Source organism: Rhinoraja longicauda, chromosome 16, assembly GCF_053455715.1.
Source record: "Rhinoraja longicauda isolate Sanriku21f chromosome 16, sRhiLon1.1, whole genome shotgun sequence".
Classification (NCBI taxonomy): Eukaryota; Metazoa; Chordata; class Chondrichthyes; order Rajiformes; family Arhynchobatidae; genus Rhinoraja; species Rhinoraja longicauda.
Window position 1 is genome coordinate 21,569,945 of NC_135968.1, and position 22,577 is coordinate 21,592,521.

Sequence of the window (22,577 nt, forward strand, 5' to 3'; positions counted from 1 at the left end):
ACCACCTCCAATGGGATCCCACTAGCCACATTTTCCCATCTCCGCCTCTTTCCGCCTTCTGCAGAGACCGTTCCCTCCGCAACTACCTGGTTAACTCATCCCTTCCCACCCAAACCACCCCCTCCCAGGTACCTTCCCCAGCAACCGCAGAAGATGCAACACCTGTCACTATACCTCCTCCCTCGACTCTGTCCATGGACCCCGACAGTCCTTTCAGGTGATGCAGAGGTTCACTTGCACCTCCTCCAACTTCATCCACTGTATCCGTTGTTCAAGATGTGGAGTCTTATACATCGGTGAGACCAAACGCAGACTGGGCGATCATTTCGCGAAACACCTTCGCTCAGCCCGCATGACCAACCTGATCGCCTAGTTGCTGGACTCTTTAATTCTCCTTCCCATTCCTACACAGACCTTTCTGTCCTCGGTCTCCTCCATTTTCAGAGTGAGACTAAACGCAAATTAGAGGAATAGCATCTCATAGTTCGCTGGGCAGCTTACGGCCCAGTGGTATGAATATTGATTTCTCTCACTTCAGGTAGCCCCAGCATTCCCTTTCTCTCTATCCCTCCCCCACCCAAGTCACACTAGCTTCTCGTTTTCACCCTTCAAACAGATTACAATGGCCTTTCCTTTATCATCGTTATTTTTTTGCTTATCTTTCATTCATTGTCCTTCATCTCTCCACATCACCGTCTATATCTCTCGTTTTCCTTATCCCTAACCAGTCTAAAGAAGGGTCTCGACCCGAAACGTCACCCATTCCTTCTCTCCAGAGATGCTGCCTGTCCCGCTGAGTGACTCCAGCTTTTTGTGTCTATTCCCGCCATGATTAATGTCTACGTTGAAATTTATGCCTCCTATTTGTCGTGCTGCAAAATGACTGTTTGTGGAAGGAGAGAATACAAAATCCCCTTTGCTTTTGTCAGGCAGAACAGTCTCATTACTCACGAGCAAACGTGTTCCCAGTGCCTTGAGCAACCTACTCCCAGTGTTGAGATACATGGTGATAGATGACCATCACTGCATCATGAAAACCAGATAGCTCGTCCCCGAGATAGACACAAAGTGCTGGAGTAAATCAGCGGGTTCAGGCAGCATCTCTGGAAAAAAAGGCTGGGTGATGTTTCGGGTCGGGACCCTTCTTCACGCTGTGAGTACGGGGTGGGGGAGGGAGATTGGTGGATAAAGAGCTGAAGAGGACCGATCAGGGCCAGCCACAAGTTACCTCAGGCAGGGTGGGTGCCATTTGTGCCCAGCCCTGAGTGGTCGTGGTCTGTTCTCGCCTTCAGCTATTCACCACCTCCCCTCTCCCCCCACCCCATACTTTCGGTCTGAATAAGGGTCCCGATCCGAAACGTCTTCCATCTTTTTTTCTCCAGAGATGCTGAGTTACTCCAGCACTTTATGTCTATCTTTGGTATGAACCAGCAACTGCAGTTCTTTTTTTTTTCTACAGCTCGTCCATGGGCTGTTTGCTTGGTTTACCCACACCAAGAGTGTCACAGGCATTAGTTATAAACACAAATATATGCATCAACGGCAGGAGTAGGCTACTGAGTCACTCAAGCCAGCTCTGCCATTCAATATCAGCTTAGGGTAGAGATACAGCATGGAAACAGACCCTTCGGCTTACCGAGTCCATGACAACCATCGATCACCCACTCACTCGTTCTATGTTTCCCTTTCCATGTTCCCTTTCTATCCCGGTCCTATGTTCTATCTTTCCCACTCCCGACACACGAGGGGCAATTAACAAAGACCAATTCACCTACATGTCTTTGGGATGTGGGAGGAAACCAGAGCACCCAGAAGAAACTCATGAAGTAACAGGGAGGATATGATAGGTGAATGAAAATGATGAGAATAGGGCGACACAGTAGTGGAGCGGTAGAGTTGCTGCCTTACAGCTACGGGTGCTGTCTGTACGGAGTTTGTACGTTCTCCCTGTGACTGTGTGGGTTTTCTCTGGGTGCTCCGGTTTCCTCCCACATTCCAAAGACGTGCAGGTTTTTAGGTGAATTGGCTTCAGTAAAATTGTCCCTAGTGTGCAGAATAGAACTTGTCCACGGGCAATCGCTGGTCAGCATGGACTCGGTGGGCTGAAGGGCCTGTTTCCACGCTGTATCTGTAAACTAAACAAAATTAATGTGCAAACTCCGCACAGATAGCACCTGAGGTCAGGATTGAACGGGTGAGTGAGTGAGTGAGTGAGTGAGTGAGTGAGTGAGTGAGTGAGTGAGTGAGTGAGTGAGTGAGTGAGTGAGTGAGTGAGTGAGTGAGTGAGTGAGTGAGTGAGTGAGTGAGTCGGTCGGTCAGTCAGTCGGTGAGTCAGTGAGTGAGAAAAACAGAGACAGAGAGAAAGAGAGAGACTCCTTGTATACATTCTTGCTGCCATGTTTACGACTTTACAGTTGTGAATACCCCTCTTTGGGTACCTCTGGATATCTGCAAGTCCAGAATTGTTGCTACATATAAATAAATCTCACTTGCCTCTTTTGAGAGCTTTGGAATGGAATGGGTGTTAGTTAGATTGTTAGTAAATGGTCAAGTCAAACACTGCAGAGTGTGATTTTCATACTGAATGTGTGGCATGTATTAGATGTACCTCAGCAACAAATGGCAGACAAGCAAATAGTCCCAAGGGTGAAGATTAGGGCAATTAAAATGGAAATTAACAAAGAAAATAGATTATAGAAAGCCCACAGGAAGCATGAATTTTGGGAGAATCGAGAAATAAGCAGCTTAACGGGAATATTATAAGTGTCGCTGTCCCTGAAGATAAGAAAGGTTGTTGGAGCCAAGTGCAGTGCTGAAATATTCCCCTGGTCGGAAAATTGGTGGGTAATCTAACAACACAGAACAGTGGCGATGAGATTGAATAGAAGAACCCAAGTCATAAAATTACAATAGATTAGATCATTTTATTGTCATATACACCAGGGTGCAAGGATGTAGCTTGTTTGCATGTAGCTCAGAAAGTAAACGGTATACATGGTAATGACAGCTACAACAATAAATACAATAAGCCAAAGCCACAGAATCGTGCAAAGCTTACTTTTCAATTTAAAGTAGAGCGCAAAAATACTAAAGTGCAATAGCAGAAAAGCCAGATGAGGTAATTGGGCTTCAGTAAAAATCATGAATTGTCCCTAATGTGTCGGATACTGCTAGTGTGTGGGGTGATCGCTGGCCAGTGTGGACTGTGAGCCGAAGGGCCTGTTTCTGTGATAACTCTAAAGTAAAGTCTAAAGGTGATGATGAGATGACAAGTGTGTTGCATTACCTTCGGGAAGGGGGTGTGAAAGAGGTGATTGATTCAAGAGTGAATCTGATAACCAGTGAGAAACAAGAAGCTGTTTAGTTTAGTTTAGTTTAGAGATACAGGCCCTTCGGCCCACCGAGACCGCTCCGACCAGCGATCGCCATCTTATCGAAACGTATAAAATTATTAAGGGATTGGACACGTTAGAGGCAGGAAACATGTTCCCAATGTTGGGGGAGTCCAGAACAAGGGGCCACAGTTTAAGAATAAGGGGTAGGCCATTTAGAACGGAGATGAGGAAAAACTTTTTCAGTCAGAGAGTTGTGAATCTGTGGAATTCTCTGCCTCAGAAGGCAGTGGAGGCCAATTCTCTGAATGCATTCAAGAGAGAGCTGGATAGAGCTCTTAAGGATAGCGGAGTCAGGGGGTATGGGGAGAAGGCAGGAACGGGGTACTGATTGAGAGTGATCAGCCATGATCACATTGAATGGCGGTGCTGGCTCGTAGGGCCGAATGGCCTCCTCCTGCACCTATTGTCTATTGCCATACACCAGCACTATCCTGCACACTAGGGACAAATTAATTTTTTTACCGAAGCCAATTAACCTACAAACCAGTGCATCTTTGGAGTGTGGGATGAAACTGGAGCACCCGAGGAAACCCACGTGGCCACAGAGAGAACATACAAACAGTCCAGACAGCAGTCATAGTCAGGATTAAACGCGGGCACTGCAAGGCAGCACCTGAGTTAGAGGAATTATTCCACCTATGAACTCTGTAACTTGAATGACACTGGCTTCTACACTTTTGACGAAATGTCATCGACTTGAAATGCCATAGATACGTTTCTCTTGCCACAGACGCAGTCTGATCTGCTCAGTATCAGGCGTTCATGGGTTCAGAAGTTATAGTACCAGAATTAGACCATTCAGCCCATCAAGTCCATTCTGTCATAAAATCATGGCTAATCTATCTTTCTCTCTCAACCCCATTCTCCTGCCTTCTCCCCATAACCTCTAATACCCGTACTAATCAATAATCTATCAATCTCTGCCTTAATACTCTCTGTTGACTTGGCCTGCATTGACCTGGCCTTTCACAGCCGTCTGTGGCAATGAATTCCACAGATTCACCACCCTCTGACTAAAGAAATTCCTCCTCATCTTTCTAAAGGTATGTTCTTTTATTCTGAGGTTATGACCTCTGGTCCTAGACTTTCCCACGAGAGGAAACGTCCTCAAACATCCTCAAACATCAACAGCATTTTCTGTTTTCATTCCTTCTGCTTTCCATGATTTCAGCAGCACATCTGGCAGCAGATTCTTGAACTTCAGCATCATTTGTAAGGTCCTTTCTGCAATTAAATGAAAACCTGAAGATGCCTCTAAACCAGTTTAAAGGAGGATGAGGATATGGGGTGATCTTATAGAGGTGTACAAAATCATGAGAGGAACAGATCGGGTAAATGCACAGAGTCCTTTGAATGGGGGAGAAAAAATGACAGGGGTGGGACTTGTCTTTGATCACGTTGAGTGTTTTTACGAGGCAGAGTGAAGTGTAAGATATTAGTGTAAGTGGTTATGCATAATATCATGAGAGGAATAGATAGTGTAAATGCACAGCCTTTTATCCAGAGTAGGGAATTCAAGAACCAGAGGACATGGGTTTAAGGCAAGGCGGGAAAGTTGGGAACCTGAGGGATAGTGTAGATAGTTGAGGCATCTCAATGTTCAAGAAACATTTAGACAGGTCCATGGATAGGAGAGGTTTAGAGGAATATGGGCCAAAAGCAGGCAGGCGGAGCTAGTGTAGAAGGGGCATGTTGGTCAGCATGGGCAAGTTGGGCCAAAGGGCCACGATGTATGACTCAATGACTGCATAACCATCTAAGAGCAAAGACAGGCATGAAAGAAATGAAACATTTCCTCATACATATGGATAAGCTAGGCTTTTTAATAACTGCGTGTTTGCATTACCAAGGCACAAAGGGAATTATCTTCCTGAGTTGCATTTTTTTTATTAATCAATGGGAACGAGCATGAGAGGAGCATCACGTCAGATGTTTGCGGGCCAAGTGATGGGGTGGAGCAAGGATGAGAGACCACACACAACCTAATAAACACAGTCTGGATCAGAAGTGGCAACCAATTCTCTTTCAGTGAGGAGGATGGTTGTTCAATTTAATTGAAGACATGAATAGAAGATGAGACGTTTACTTAACCACTGCTCAAATGAGCCATTTGCATTTTCAGTTCTGCCTTCATCTTGGTTCATTTAAGTTTATCAATCTGAACATGCAGTATTGAAGTAATGAATGATGAAGCTTAAATTCCTCCTGCAATGATTTAAAAAATAATTATTCGTTTTTTGGAATATGGGCAGTGTTACAATTATTACCCGTTCCTAACTATCTTTTGAGGATTGTTTTTTATTGGATTACATCAGTGACGATTTTGTCAACACTCGGGCTAAGTATGTCAGAGTTCAATGGTGCTTTTATTGTCACATGTGTGAAGTGCAAACGCACAATTAAATTATTTTCTTACAAACAGTCCAGTAGAGTATTGCCATACCCAAGCACATCCCTGATTAGCAAACGTACAGAAATAGTCCACTGATCCCGCATGCAAGAGGCGCCATATATTGGCATTATTTTCCAAGTCCAGTCCGTGCTCCACTTGTTATGAGCGGTGCCCGTTCCAGGCAAGCCCCAGGCTGCTGTAGGGCCTCCAGCCATCACCTCCCTTGGACGTCTCCAATGAGGTAGATGGGAGGTCAGGACCGCACTCTAGCTGGTGAGAGGACGGTTCAGTTGCTTGATTACAGCTTTGTAGAAACTGTCCTTGAATCTGGAGGTGTGCGTTTTTAAACCTCTGTACCTCTTGCCTCATGGGAGAGGGGAGAAGAGGGAGAAGGGTGAGATTCGCCTTTGATCATGCTGGTGGCCTTGCTGAGGCAGTGTGAAGTGTAGATGGAGTCAGTAGAAGGAAGATAGATACAAAGTGCTGGAGTAACACAGCAGGTCAGGCAGCATCTCTGGAGAAAAAGCTGGGTGACGTTTCAAGTTGGGACCCTTCTTCAGACTTCAGAAGGGAGGTTGGTTTGAGTGATGGCATGGGATCAAATTAAAGAAGAAACTTTACGAAAGAAAGACACAAAGTGCTGGAGTAAGTCAACGGGTCAGGCAATATCTCTGGAGAAAATGGATGGGTGACTTTTCGGGTCGGAACCCTTTTTCAGACTGAAAGTTGGGGGTGGAGGGGGGAGGGGAGGGGAGTGAAGAGGTGAGAAAAGACCAGGGACAATCAAGGGCAGCCACAAATGACCTCAGGCAGTGTGGTGCCTGGTAAGCCCATCATTGACTGGGGAAGGTGTGATCTCAAGAGGGAAACAATGTGGAGAACTGTGGAACTGGTAAAATGGCTAGAGTGGAGGAAGGAGGCAAGAGGGGAGGGGAGGGGAATATAAGTAGAAGTTACTTAAATTTAGAGAATTCAATGTCCATACAACTGGGGTGTAAGCTACCCAAGCAAAATATGAGATGTTGTTCCTCCAATTTGCTTGTGGCCTCACTCTGGCAATGGAAGAGGCCCAGGACAGAAAGGTTAGTATGGGAATGGGAAGGGGGGTTGAAATGGCTAGCGACTGGGAGATACCGTAGGCCCAGGCGGACGGAAAGTAAGTGCTCAGCGAAACGGCCGCCGGGTCTACGGTTGGTCTCGCCGATGTACAGCAGGTCCACTTCATGATCTATTTAATAAAACCAGCTAGTCAAACACAGGGACAGCAGGAGCTCAGTGTTTATAGAGACTCAATCGATCCTTCTAATGAGATCCTCACACAGAGCTTTGAATAAAGTGGAGAATGAAACATAATTTCCCCAAGTAACAAATGTTTTCAGTACTACGAAAAATTATGAGCTATTTTGTGTCGCTGAAATCCATTTGTCAACATTTAAAGAAAGTAAATGGTTTTTCTAAACTCCCCCCCCCCCCCCCCCCCCCCCCCCCGTGATGGTGATGAATTACAGTGCCAAGGGTTGGCACTAGAAGCATGTGTCTCCTTGAAAGCTTGTTTATCGACTCTTAATGAAAAAGTATCCATATCAGCACCTGAATCCAGGCGGTGATTCTCGTTAAAGGAAGCAGCAAACTCTCCTGTGACAAATGTACTGTTATTTTTTAATACTTTCGCTGTTCTGTAGCTTTGGAAATTCAGGAAAACTTATCAGAGATCATTTATGCCAAGCATGTCCAGTGACAGGTCAGAAAGTAATCGTGTGGTTCAGAGTGCAAAACACAAAGTGCTGGAGGAACTTGGCGTGGACAAGTTGGGCTAATTTGCAAGCTATATGACTCTACGACTGTGCGACTATAATTTACAGGGCGATGGGTAAAATGCCAAGATATTGGATTGATGAGATGGTGCTACCAGGAGCCTTGCCAATTGTCCTCCACCAGTGCCCATAATTGATTCTGGACAGACAAGCTTGAGTCTTCACGCTAAACGTTCATCGAGTTTCACTTCTCTCTCTCTCTCTCGTTCTGCCCTGCACAGATAATGCTGGTGAGCGACCCTGAGATCGAGAGCAGCATTCTGATCAGCTCAGACGAGGGTGCGACCTATCAAAAGTACCGGCAGAGCTTTCAAATCCAAAGCATGCTGTTCCACCCGGAGGAGGAGGATTGGATTATGGCCTACAGCCAGGATCAGAAGGTGAGTCCTGCCACTCCAGTCAATATGAGTAATGTTTCCCACTGCAGCGATGCGTTTGACCTTTTAACTTGGCCTGGAGAGGGACCAACATGTCATCAGGTGTGAACTCTCACTCGCTTTCGTTTCTGTGCGAGATAGAACCCTGTGCTTTCACTGGCAACTGGTAGGTAACACGGTATATTCTGTTCAAAAGGGGACTGCATGGGCAATAAAAATATATATCCCTTACCGTTATAGAGAATTTTGAATCTGATGCCCCCTTCTTGAGATTGCTGCAGGCGTTACTCTGACGAAGGAGCTACACATGGCTGGGAGCATCTCATTTGATTTGCCATAAGTTGAAGTCACAATATTTTTTAGTGTCTCAGGAGCCTTCCTGAGGCTGTTAAGGAATTGAAGTGTAGAACATCTAGACGGGCAGTGTTTGATCTCCATCCCATTTCCATCTCCAGCGTCTCCGTCTCAAGGCTTACATAGGATCAAACTCAAACCTCTGACCACCTTCCAGGCACGGCACAGGATCGAGAATTCCTCGGATTCTGTCTTTGAATTTTTCTTTTGAGACCGTGGATTTCAATCCCACCACGATAGAATTTTACCTTGCCTGTCACATCTGGCAGTATGGACAATAAAGGAATCTAAGCTAAAAATATAAATTATACTGTAAGCATCCATTTGCCCACAACTTAATTAACAGGCCTGTCACGGCATATGGACAGAGAATTCTTTTGTTATTCGATGCATTTGTGCTGTCATTTCGACAGGCTTGACAGTTGCCAATGAACAAGTAGGATTTATTGGCTTTGTGAAAAAGATATAACAAAAAATCACAAAAAAAATTGTTTCAAATGGCTGAACGGTTTAATTTACAGGAACATAATTGGTAGTTTATTTTATTCCTTCTGGAGACTGTTAGACTTTAGGGATACAGCATGGAAACAGGCCCTTTGGCCCACTGAGTCCGCAACGACCCTAGCGATCACCCCATACACTGGCACTATCCTACACACCAGGGACAATTTACAATTATTACTGAAGCCAATTTACATAGAAAACCTGCCCGTCTTTGGAGTGTGGGAGGAAACCAGAGCACCCGGAGAAAACCCACGTGATCACGGGGGAAACATAGAAACTTCGTATGGACAGCACCCATAGTCAGGATCGAACCTGGATCTCTGGCACTGTCAGGCAGCAACTGTACAGCTGCGACACTGCACTGCCTTTAAGTTATCTTAGTTACTGGTTTATTGGGTAATATTTATTGCATTCCCCCCCCCCCCCCCCCCGCCCGGTCATTAACATATTTCTTTCTGGGTTTAAGTTTAAGTTTATTGTCACATGTACCGGGGTACAGCGTAAAGCTTTTGTTGTGTGCTAGCCAGTTAGCAGAAAGGCAATACATGATTACAATTGAGCCATCAACAATGTGCAGATACATGATCAAGGGAATAACGTGAATAATGTTTAGTGCAAGAAAAAGCCAGTAAAGCCCGATCAAAAATAGCCCAAAGGTCTCCCATGTGGTTGAGGGGTAGTTCAAGACCTAGTTGTTGACAGGATGCTTATGCTGCCTGATAACAGCTAGAAGAAATTGTCCCTGAATCTGGAGGCGTGCTTTTTGCCCGATGGAAGAGGTGAGAAGAAGGGGTGGCCAGGGCGTGACACATCCTTGATTATGCTGCTGGCCTTGCCGGGGCAACGTGATGTATAAATGGAGTCAGTGGAAGGGAGGTTGGTTCGTTTGATGATCTCAGCTGCGTGCACAATTCTCTGCAATCTCTTGCGGTCTTGGATGGAGCTGTTCCCGTGATGTGATGCATCCTGATACAATGCTTTCTGCAGCGCATCAGCTGGTGTGAGTTGTTGGGAACATGTCAAACTTCCTAAGCCTTCTAAGGAAGTAGAGTCGCTGTGTTTCGAATGTAACGGCAGTAACCTTTGTTTGATAAATACTTCAATGGCTGCAAAGTGCTTTGGGATGTCCTGTAAGGCTTTAAATATATGGAAGTCTTTCATTCCTCTCCACAGTGTGACTGGAGATTAGATGCAAATCGTGAAATGGTCTTCTCTTTGTGCACTGAAAGGGGATGTGCTTTCACTGCCATGCCACTGTTACAGCTCCCAAGATCAAAGGCAAGCTTCTTCCTGAGTACATGAAAAGGACATCTTACTTGAATATCTTCACGTGTATTTGCGGCCCCTAAAAGTCTCATTTAAAACCGTAATAGAGCCATAGAAAGGCAAATCCACCAGTGTTCACATTTCTATTGTAAGTTGACACAATGCTGGAGTAACTCAGCAGGACAGGCAGCATCTCTGGAGAGAAGGAATGGGTGACGGTTCGGGTCAGCCCTTCTTCAGACTGAGAGTTAGGGGAAAGGGGAACAAGAGATATAGACAGCGATAGAGAGAGATATAGAACAAAGAAATGAAAATCATGCAAAAAAGTAACGATGATCAAGGAAGCAGTCCATTGTTAGCTGTGGCCTATAGTAGGTTAACGAGTTGAGAAGAGAGCCAGGCTATTGAACTGACGAGAGCCTTTAATATCATTTACAGAGGATAACTGAACTCAATATTCTTCATAAATTCATAGTCAACTTGACCACACCGACCAACATGTCCCACCTATACCAGTCTCACCTGCCTGCGTTTGACCCATATCCCTCCAAATCTGTCCTTATCTATGTACCTGTCTAATTGTTTCTTAAATAAACAAGAGACTGTGCATCTAACCGATTTATTCCTCTCATGAATTTATCCCTCTATGAGCAGGGCCGCGACCAGCGTCAAAGAATGATCCAGTCCCTGACCGCTCCCCGTGGATGGGACGAATTCCCGCAGGTTCAAGCAATCCAAGTGGACTGCAACCCGCTGCGTGACCCGGACTCTGAGGGATCAACATTAATCGGTGCCTCCAAGTCATGCAGCGACCACAATCCACTCAAACTGCCCAAACCCACGGGAATTCATCCAATCCACAAAACAGTCAGAAACCGAGGCAGCCACTCCCCGACACCAATCGCAGTAGGTTCCCCATTGACAGTCCGGTTCAATGAAGCCCCGTGGCAGCCGGCAAACAGAGCCGGACTCTGCTGTCCTGGAGGGCAGGTTTGGTTGGTTGGTTGGTTGGTTGGGTGGTTGGTCGGTCGGTTGGGTGGGTTGGTTGGTTGGTTGGTTGGTTGGGTGGGTGGGAAGCTGCCGGGCCCCCCAATTCCTTTCCCCTCCCCAGAACCCAGAGTAAGGCAGCGACCCCGGCAATCCTGCACACGATGCTGGTGGAGCCCGGGGTCGAAGTGGGAGAGCCCGGCTCGCGGGAGAGGGAGGTGCCGGCCACCAGGGGGCCGGGCCGGGCCGAGCCGGGCCGAGCCGGGCCAAGCCGCCCCAATGGCAGCATGGTGTTCAGCCGGCGCCACCAACACCGGGAGAGCTGCCCTTGATGTCTCCAGCGCCACCATACACATGGAGCAGGCGCCCTCACAGCAATCACCACCCAATCCAAGGGCGTGATGTATTTCCTGCCCACACTCTGCAGAGATCCCCACTTGTACTTTAGAAACCACCTTCCGACCTTGACACAAGGAGTCACAATGCTCCACCGTCCGACGTAAAGCGATTTGGGAATGACGACCGGTCGCCAACTCGAAACATTGACTATGTTTCTTATATGGATAAGGATCATGTGCAACCGGGGGAGATCAGTTTATTTGGCATCATGTTCAACACAGACATTGTGGGCCGAAGGGCCTGCTCCTGTGCTGTATTGTTCTATGCTCAATCCAGGCCAAAACAGTTCACTTGCAGTCTGGATGACTGATCACCAGGAAGGTTAGTCAGCCTTCTGCAATAAAAAAAGGAACAGCAGATGCTGGTTTATGCCAAAGATAGACACAAAATGCTGGGGTAACTCAGTGGGTCAGGCAGCATCTCTGGAGAAAATGGATTGGTGATGTTTCGGGTTGGGACCCTTCTTCAGACTAAATCGGCCTTCCAACTGACTCGGCCTGGAATTGATGTGGTTGATTCTTACATCTCCCCTCCCCTCCCCTCCCCTCCCCTCGTTCAGGGGCAAATAAGTATGGGCTGTCAATGCCAATATTGCCATGGATTAAATCACAAAGTGAGGGAGTAATTCAGTGGGCCAGGCAGCATCTCTGGAGAACATGATATGTAAGGTTAAGGGTCGGGACTGAAGAAGGGTCCCAAAATGTCACCTATCCACCAAATTCCTCCTCATATTAGTGAATTATGATAAGGGCTGACTTAGTGAGTCAGCTGTAGATACACACTGAAGTAAGAGAGACCACAGCCTGTCACAAATTGGAAGAGCCTCGGACATCTGTTGGCATTGGAGGCCATTGGTTTCAATGACCTCCACTGGGACTCCATCCAATGTGACGGGTCAGAGGCTTCCTGTGGAGCATAAACATTGGTTTGGACTAATTGGGCCAAATGGTCTGTTTCTGCATTGTCTGTGCCACATATTAAAATTGAACTGATTGTTATAATTTTACCAATTAACTTTGTTTCCATCTCTGGCAAGCCTTGAATCTGAATGGAGTCAGTATCAAAGTAACTGAGGTTGTTATGTTCCTTTCCCTGCGTCCCATCTTTTTAAATACAAAGGCGCCATAACCCTCTGGTGTTCTGGGCACCATCTTTGTGCAGGAAAATAAATGCTATTTTTGCATATCAGCCTCCTGTGGTTACTCCAGGCAGAGTACAGGGATCGAAATAATGCCAGGCCTAATTATATAGCAGCAAATTACGTTATTCAGAAACTTTAATTAAACAGTCTGTAATTGTTTCATCCTCCCTTAAATGAACTGATGAATTAATTTAGTTAATATAGCGTCCAAAAGCATATTTTACAGTTGTCATGAATAGATATGGCATAGTTTGCAACATGTTCCCAATTAGATAAATTAATTCACTCATTTCGGAGCAGAATGTCACGATCAAACAAAAGAAGTCCAGAAGTTGATATTCCTCAGAGATGGCAGCGTGTTAACATGCTATTGATCAAGATCTATGCTGTTGGGAAACAATCACAATTATTTTTGCTTTTATTCCGAGCTCTTTTGTTTAAGGATGCATCAGAGTAGAAAATGCTATTGACAATCGGAGCTAAATTAAAAAGCAACAAATTTAAATTAACAGTGCGTGATTTTAAATTAACAATGCATGAGTCCGCTTGGAATACAGTGTGAACATTCAACTGGGGATGGGGGGGACTGGAATAGACATCAACTGGAGACAAATCTATCAGAGGCTTGTAAAAAAATTAGCATTTTAATTCCACAGGCTGTTTGAATGAGCTCTGCTAAATTAATGGTCGTAATGAACTTGGAGGCAGGTGGTTATTTAGTGGTTCAACGTTTAGTCGGGTTGCTCTTGCCAGTAATTGATCCTGGCGTCTGAAAGAAGTCCAGACAACTAATTGCAGAGTAAATGAATGAGAAGTGAAAGGAGAGAGGAAGCCAGAACTGGCTGCTGCAGCAACAGCGAGAAGGGATTGTTGGCTAAACACCTGATAATTCTCACTGCTTACCAACATGTCAAAGGAAACAAATGCCTCCTAAAGTTTTGAGGAAATGCCTGCTGTGACTCTTTTTGAGTTTAGTTTAGAGATGCAACACGGAAACAGGCCCTTCGGCCCACCATGTCCACACCGACCAGCGATCCCTGCACACTAGGACTATCTTACATACCAGGGACAATTTACAATTTTACTGAAGCCAACTAACCTATAAACCTGTACATCTTTGGAGTGTGGGAGGAAACCAGAGCATCCGGAGAAAACCCACGCAGGTCACGGGGAGAATGTAGAACTCCGTACAGACAGCAGCCGTAGTCAGGGTCGAACCTGGGTCTCTGGCTCTGTAAGGCAGTAACTCTACCACTGCGCCACCGTGCCATCCTAAGGTGAGGTTCTGATAACCATCCTAAGGTGAGGTTCTGATAAGGCTCTTAGGTTCTGATAATTAGGCGTTGCAATCTGCTCTACATGGTCCCCAAAACAATGTTATCCATGGTTATCTACTTCCATGACCTTTCCTTGAGAGCTAATTAGGAAATTATTCAAATATAAAATAACTCGTAAAAATTTGTGAGAGATTTAGAGAGGCAATGTACTGGGCGTTTTCTCACCTGATGTCTGTATGAAGCTGTTTGGGATAGAACATACTGAACTTTATCTTACACTAAACATTATCCCCTTTATCATGTGGATGGCTCACATTGTGGATGGCACAATTGCAATCATGTATTGTCTTTCCACTGACAGATTAGCACGCAACAAAAGCTTTTCACTGTACCTCAATACATGTGACAATAAACTAAACTTGTCTAAACTAAACTAAAATTAAACGAAGCTTCATCCCATTAATGGTAGCTATTAACCAGAGTGTTTTAATTTAGTTTAGTTTATAGATGCAGCATGGAAACGGGCCCTTCAGCCCATCGCATCCACACCAACCCAGATCGCCCGTACACTAGTTCTATCCTCTACACACACACACTCACACGATATTAGGGACAATTTACGGAAGCCAGTTACCCTGTAAACCAGAACGTCTTTGTGCGAGGAAACCAGAGTACCCGGAGAAAATCCATGCGGTCACGGAGAGAGGGTCAAAACTCCGTACAGTCAGCACCCGTAGTCTAGATAGAACCCAGGTCTCTGGCGCTGTGAGGCCACAGCTCGACCACTGCACTGCCCTTGTCTCGCTCCAGTGCAGGCCTTCATTGCCAACACACTGGGAGATTTCTAGCCTTTCCCATTTGATGTTTGTATGAAGTAGTTCCTGCTCGGAATAAAACTTCATCCCCTTAATGGCAGCTTTAACCACGCATTAAAGTTGTTGGACCAAATTCTTAATCATCATATTTTAGTCACTGCATAGTCAACTGAGGCTGAGACACTACTTGGCTGGACCCCATTCCTCACTAGGGCAATAGAATGAGAAAATCCAGAATTTCCCAGTCTTGTTTTTTCTTAATCCACAGATCAGCTCTCTTCCCCCACCACAATGCCTACGCATTTCACAACAGCGGTACAGTAACGGCACAACAGTGCAGTGGTAGAGTTGCTAGGTTACAGCGCCAGAGACCCAGGTTCCATCGTGACCAGAGGTGCTGCCTGTATGGAGTTAGTACATTCCCCGTGTGACTGTGTGGGTTTTCTCCAAGTGCTCCTGTGTCCTTCCACATGTCAAAGGCGTGCAGATTTGTCAGCTACTTGGCTTCTGTAAAATTGTCCCTAGTGCATAGGATGGAACTATCATTGGTTGGGCCAAAGGGCCTGTTTCCACGCTGTATCTCTTAAAAAAAAAGAACAATTTATAAATTTTAAAATCATTGTGGGTTTCAAATCAGTTGTACAAAGGGCCTTTTTCTGACCTCATGTTCTTAACAAAGACTTTGTCCTCAGGAGAAGAGTGCTAAAATCCATCCACAGGTGGCAGAAGACTTCTTAATCACATGAAGCGATGACAGGAAAATTCCTGATGGAGTAGGCCCAGTATGATGCACAATTATGTGCATCATACATGTCAAAGCAGCCACAGCCAGACATAAAAACAGCTTTTTTTCCCCACGAGTGATAGTTCTACTCAATAACCAAAGTCTGTAGTCTCTTTTTGGCTCTGGTTTATTTTCACCCACATGTTTAGACCGTAATGTTGTATCCTTATTGTTTTGATGTGTTTATGCTTTATTCTTAATTGTTAACTGTGTGTTTGTGTTGTCATTTGTGAGCAGAGCACCAAGGCACATTCCTTGTATATGCATACTTGGCCAATAAACTTATACATTCATTCATTCATTAATAGACAAAAGGTTAAATCAATATCATAGACTAACATTTGCAAAGAACCAGCGGAAGCCGCGCATAATTTATGTTTAACTATCTCTCCACGTGTAGATGATAAATATGTCACAACAACCATTTTACGAGTGTTAATGTTTCCTTCGATCAGCAGGATCCTGAACTAGGCTGTGCCACAGTAGAGGCCAGTAAAGTGTTTCTGAAGCAATGCTTGGGCCCTAGTGGAGCTTTGAGTCCAGTTCTGGATGCAAGGCAATAGGCAATAGACAATAGACAATAGGTGCAGGAGCAGGCCATTTGGCCCTTCGAGCCAGCACCGCCATTCAATGTGATCATGGCTGATCATTCACAATCAGTACCCTGTTCCTGTCCTCTCCCCATACCCCCTAACTCCATTATCATTAAGAGCTCTATCTAACTCTCTCTTGAAAGCATCCAGAGAATTGGCCTCCACTGCCTGCTGAGGCAGAGAATTCCACAGATTTACAACTCTCTGACTCAAAAAGCTTTTCCTCATCTCCGTTCTAAATGGTCTACCCCTTATTCTTAAACTGTGGCCCCTGGTTCTAGACTCCATCAACAATGGGAACATGTTTCCTGCCTCTAGCGTGTCCAATCCCTCAATAATCTTATATGTTTCAATAAGATCCCCTCTCATCCTTCTAAATTCCAGTGTATACAAGCCCAGTCTTTCCACATACGACAGTCCTGCCATTCCGGGAATTAACGTCACGAACCTGTGCTGCCTTGGAGATAGATGGAGAAGATGTTTACTAGAATGGTACAAGTGACGCCAGCTTTAGAATGACAGACGTTGGGATTATGCTTTTTAAAGCAGTGGAGGTGAACGGAAGATTAACTAGAAGATAAAATTGGTCCATTAGAGAGTCAGAGTGAACAGCTATGTGCTGAGCCGGAAGAAATGGGGGAGATATTAAACAATTTCTTTTCTTCGGTATTTACCGAGGAGAAGGATATTGAATTATGTGAGGTAAGCGAAACAAGTAGAGTAGTGATGGAAATTAGGAGGATTAAAGAAGAGGAGGTACGGACACTTTTGAAGAATATAAAAGTGGATAAGTCTCCAGGTCCTGATAGGATATTCCCTAGGACATTGAGGGAAGTTAGTGCAGAAATAGCAGGGGCTATGACGGAAATATTTCAAACGTCATTAGAAACAGGGATGGTGCCGGAAGATTGGCGCATTGCGCATGTTGTGCCTTTGTTTAAAAAAGGTTCTAAAAGTAAACCTAGCAATTATAGACCTATTAGTTTGACGTCTGTGGTGGGAAAATTAATGGAAAAGATACTTAGGGACAATATATATAATTATTTGGATAATCAAGGCCTGATTAGAAACAGTCAACATGGATTTGTGCCTGGAAGGTCATGTTTGACTAATCTTCTTGAATTTTTTGAAGAGGTTACCAGGGAAATTGATAAGGGCAAGGCTGTGGATGTTGTCTATATGGACTTCAGTAAGGCATTTGACAAGGTTCCACATGGAAGGTTGATTAAGAAGGTTAAATCGTTGGGTATTAATAGTGAGGTTGCAAGATGGATTCAACAATGGCTGAATGGGAGATACCAGAGGGTAACGGTTGACAATTGTATGTCAGGTTGGAGGCCAGTGTCTAGTGGAGTGCCCCAAGGATCTGTGTTGGGTCCACTGTTGTTTGTCATTTACATTAATGATCTGGATGATGGTGTGGCAAATTGGATTAGTAAATATGCAGATGATACTAAGATAGGTGGAGTAGTTGATAGTGAGGTAGATTTTCAAAGTCTACAGAGAGACTTGGGCCTTTTGGAAGGGTGGGCTGAAAGATGGCAGATGGAGTTTAATGCTGATAAGTGTGAGGTGCTGCATTTTGGTAGGACAAATCAAAATAGGACGTACAGGGTAAATGGTAGGGAATTGAGGAATGCAGTGGAACAGAGGGATCTGGGAATAACTGTGCATTGTTCCCTGAAGGTGGAATCTCATGTGGATAGGGTGGTGAAGAAGGCGTTTGGTATGCTTGCCTTTATAAATCAGAGCATCGAGTATAGAAGTTGGGATGTAATGTTGAAATTGTACAGGGCATTGGTGAGGCCGAATCTGGAGTATGGTGTGCAGTTCTGGTCGCCAAATTATAGGAAGGATGTCGACAAAATGGAGAGGGTACAGAGGAGATTTACTAGAATGTTGCCTGGGTTTCAGCACTTAGGCTACAGAGAGAGGTTGAACAGGTTGGGTCTTTATTCTTTGGAGCGTAGAAGGTTGAGGGGGGACTTGATAGAGGTTTTTTAAATTTTGAGAGGGACGGATAGAGTTGACGTGGGTAGGCTTTTCCCTTTGAGAGTGGGGAAGATTCCAACAAGGGGACATAGCTTCAGAATTGAGGGACAAAGGTTTAGGGGTAACATGAGGGGGAACTTCTTTACTCAGAGGGTTGTGGCTGTATGGAATGGGCTTCCGGTGGAAGTGGTGGAGGCTGGCTCGATTTTATTATTTAAGAGTAAATTGGATAGGTATATGGATGGGAGGGGATTGGAGGGTTATGGTCTGAGTGCAGGTAGATGAGACTAGGTCAGGGAGAATGGTCGGCGTGGACTGGTAGGGCCGGACAGGCCTGTTTCCATGCTGTAGTTGTTATATGTTATATAAACATTTTAATGGGTTCAGATGGAGTGGAGTAGCTTTCAGTGGAAGAACAACCATTACTCAATGGACAGAACATGCAGGAAGGAACTGCAGATGCTAGTTTATAATGAAGATAGAGACAAAATGCTGGAGTAACTCAGTGGGTCAGGCAGCATCTCTGGAGAAATAAATTTGGTGACATTTCGGGTCAGAGCCCTTCTTCACACTGAGTGTCAAGGAGCTTTTTCAAAATATGATATGAGTGAGAAGAAAATATTTAACACTACAAGTTGTTCAGAAGTTCAAGGAGCATAATTAGACCATTTAGCCCATCAAGTCTCCGCCATTCAATCATGGCTAATCTATCTTGCTGCTCAGCTCCATTCTCCTGCCATCTCTCCATAACCCCTGACACCCGTACTATTCAGCAATCTATCAATTTTAAAAATACCCATTGACTTGGCCTCCACAGTCTTCGGTGGCAATGAATTTCACAGATTCACCACCCTCTAACTAAAGAAATTCCTTCTCATCCCCTTCCTGAAGTTACATCCTTTTATTCTGAGGCTATGTCCTCTGGCCCTGGACTCTCCCACTAGTGGAAACTAGTTGTCATGTTTTAAAAAATACACTGTCTGCAGGAAAAATAGATTGAACAAATACATTTGCGTTAAATAAAATAAACAAATAAATGCTTACTGAATGAACAATTGTAGGATTAGAGGGGAAAGAAGCTTGATGGGCTGACGGGCTTGTACTTCTGAACTGTACAATTCGAACACTAACTCGATCTGGAAATGAGCCGTCTTCCAGTCTCACCCCTGTTTGTAATAAACATTTCCTCTTGGAATACAAAGAGAGGGAAACTTTCTTTTTTTGTGTAATCAAGGTATTATGCAAATATACTCAATTAAGAATTCCATTAAATCTGCTGCATGATGAAGGCTGTTTTAATTCTAATTAGCACTGATCATTTAGTCTGATGATTTCACACAATCAAGTTAATTGGACACTGAAGAAAAGGACTAGGCTTGATTGCAATCTCCATTAGGCCAGAACCCAGTAAGCAGTCAATGATTTAATCCGTGGCTAAGTGAAATCAGCATGGAAGTGATGCAAGTCCGATCAAAGATAGTCCAAGGGTCTTCAATAAGGTAGATAGTAGTTCAGGACTGCTCTCTAAGTGTTGGTAGGATGGTTCAGTTGTCTGATAACAGCTGGGAAGAAACTGTCCCTGAATCTGGAGGTGTGCGCTTTCACACTTCTATACCTTTTGCCCGAATGGAGAGGGGAGAAGAGGGAGTGGCCAGGGTGCGGCTCGTCCTTGATTATGCTGCTGGCCTTGCTGAAGCAGCGTGAGATGTAAATGGAGTCAATGGAAGGGAGATTGGTTTGTGTGATGGTCTGGGCTGCATCACAATTCTCTGCTATTTCTTGCAGTCTTGGATGGAGCTGTTCCCAAACCATGCTGTGATGGCTTTGTGTAGCACCTGAATTTTCATTAACAGTGCAGAGCCTAAGAACATCAGAAACAGGAGCAAGAATAGGCCAAATTGCCCTAGAACCTGTATTCAAGAAGATCTTGGCTGATGCCGTTTGACCTCAGCACCCTCATATCAATTGACTCAAATATCTATCGATCTATACTTCGAATAGAGTCAATGACTCCACCTCACACCTCCACTGCTCTCTTGTGTAGTGAAGTCCAAAGTGTGGGTGGCACAGTGGCGCAGCGGTAGAGTTGCTGCCTTACATCGCCAGAGACCTGGGTTTGATCCTGACTGTGGGTGCTGTCTGTCAGGATTGAATCCTGGTCGACAGGTTCGAACAGGATCAAACCCAGGTCAACAGCACCCGCTGTCAGGATGGAACCCGGGTCTCTGCTGCTGTAAGGTAGCAACTCTACCACTGCGCCACCGTGCCACCACTGTTCCGGTATTCAAGAAAGCGACATCACCATTTTCCGAAATGCAAGGGGTTATGGGAAGAAGACAGGAGAATGGGGTTGAGAGGGAAAGATAGATCAGCTGGTAGATGGCAGAGTAGACCCGATGGGCTGGGTGGCCTAATTCTGTTCCGATAGCTTATGAACATAAATGGCAATAAATCTTGACCCATGGCCAGATGCTAAAAACAAATATTTTTAAAAATGAGGCAAAATGATTTGGAGCAAGATGTACCCCAGCTTATCAATCAAAGGACAACTGTATTGTGTAAAATATCATTAAATATCACATTCAAATGCTATCATGCTTTACACTTGAATGTCAGGCAGATAGGAGATACTGCGTACTGGAAATTACTGATTGAACCTCAGTAACTTTGTTCTCGGTTGAACACAGTGGAGGATTTTCAGAGTAAGCGGATGAGAATAATTGAGGTTGAATAGACTCTTTATGGCTCAGGAAGCTTTTTGGTGATTTTTTTGTCTTTTTATGTTCAAATAAATTCAGCATGGGGCAATAGGTTTCTCATTATAGCCAGAGGGCACATTTCCTGAAACAAAAAGCATGTAACCTCTGACGGGAAGGAATGAAGAGCAGGTTTGCATAAGTGAAGAGGCTGAAAGAATGGGCTAGTGAAATTAATAAATGCCAGTGCAGTTCATTATCTGCACCATTCAAATTTATGTACATTGTCGACGGTTAAATTAAATGTCCATTCTTATTTATTGCTTTAATCTAGCGTACTGTTAATTAGTAATTGAACTTTGAGATCCATCTTCAAATGTGTCAAGCATGTAGAACTGAAATGTGGATGCCTTTAGCACCACTCAACCCAAATAGAAAATGGGACTCTTTGTGTGAGTGATGTTTGCTGCCCAATGTTTGTAAAATTATCTTAGCCAAAAGTGGTCTTTGTCTCCTAACGTCGTGCCATACTTGATAGGAGACTTAGTTGTGTTTGGCAGAGTTTATTTCCAAGAGACAAGATTATTTTATTGTCATATGTTCCAAAAAGAACAATGAAATTCTTACTTGCAGCAGCACAATAGAAAATGTAAACATAGCGCTCTGTATACAATATAATAAATGAGAAAAAGTTAAGTTGAGGCAGGTACTATCGCAAAGTTTAAGAAACATTTAAATAGGTACATGGATAGGACATGTTTCGAGGGATACTAGACCAAGTGGACCCATTGAGCCCATTCCTCGCTGGGTTCCCATCGTGACATGGGAAAATCGCATTTGTTCTTTGAAATAAATAAAGTTTTTTTCTTAAAAATAAAATAAATCAATAGACAATAGACAATAGGTGCAGGAGTAGGCCATTCGGCCCTGCGAGCCAGCACCACCATTCAATGTGATCATGGCTGATGCCACTCATCAGCCAAGCGGGAAGTGTCTCCCGGGGCCATGGGCGGGCAAGGGGGCACAGGGGATGGGAGAGGGTGCCACTGACCTCGGCCCCGTGGTGCCAGCGCTGCAGCCGGAGTGAGCCATGGGCCCAAAGCCTCTCTTGTATTGGTCTAGCACCCTCACCTCCCCTCCCCCCACTCACCCTTTCTTTAAAATAAATTGCTTTCTTAAAAAACAAAATGAATATCAATGAAATAAAGATCCTATATAAAATAAAGAGGCTGAGATGGATCCGAGATCTTTTCCAAAAATGGGCGGCCGGGCGGGGAGTGTCTCCCAGGTCTGTGGGTGGGCGAGAGGGGACCGGGAAGGGTAGAGAGCGCCACTCACGTCGCCCCCATACTATACATATAATAGACCAAGTGGATCTGTTGAGCCCAAACCTCTCCTGCATTGGTGCAGTACCCTCTCCTCCCCCCCTCCCTTTCTCCTCTCCCCTCCCTTCCTTCTCCCCCTCCCTCCCCCCTCCCTCCCCCTTCCCCTCCCCTTCCCCTCCCCCCACTTCATCCCCCTCAACCCCCCTTATCCTCCCTCCTCCCCCTCTCTCCCTCCCCCTCTCTCCCTCCCTCCCTCCCTAGGAGATTTCCAATTTCAATGAAAACTTCTTCCATTAGCTCCAAAGGGACGACGGTGAATAAGGTGGGCCTAAAATTGTTGTGCTATCATGTACCGTTTTGGTTGTAGTTCAAGAACAAATAAACAAACAAACAAGAGTTTTAGTATATAGATATATATATAATATATAATATTATATAATTATATATAATATATAATATAATATAT

General features: G+C 44.8%; 1 protein-coding gene across 1 annotated transcript in view; it reads left to right on the forward strand.

Moving 5' to 3' along the window:
• Positions 1-22,577, forward strand: part of LOC144600829 (VPS10 domain-containing receptor SorCS1-like) — a 410,789-nt gene that overhangs the window by 182,715 nt on the left and 205,497 nt on the right. Inside the window, 1 exon segment of the mRNA XM_078412718.1 lies at positions 7,823-7,981. Coding sequence (XP_078268844.1) covers positions 7,823-7,981 — 159 coding nt within the window.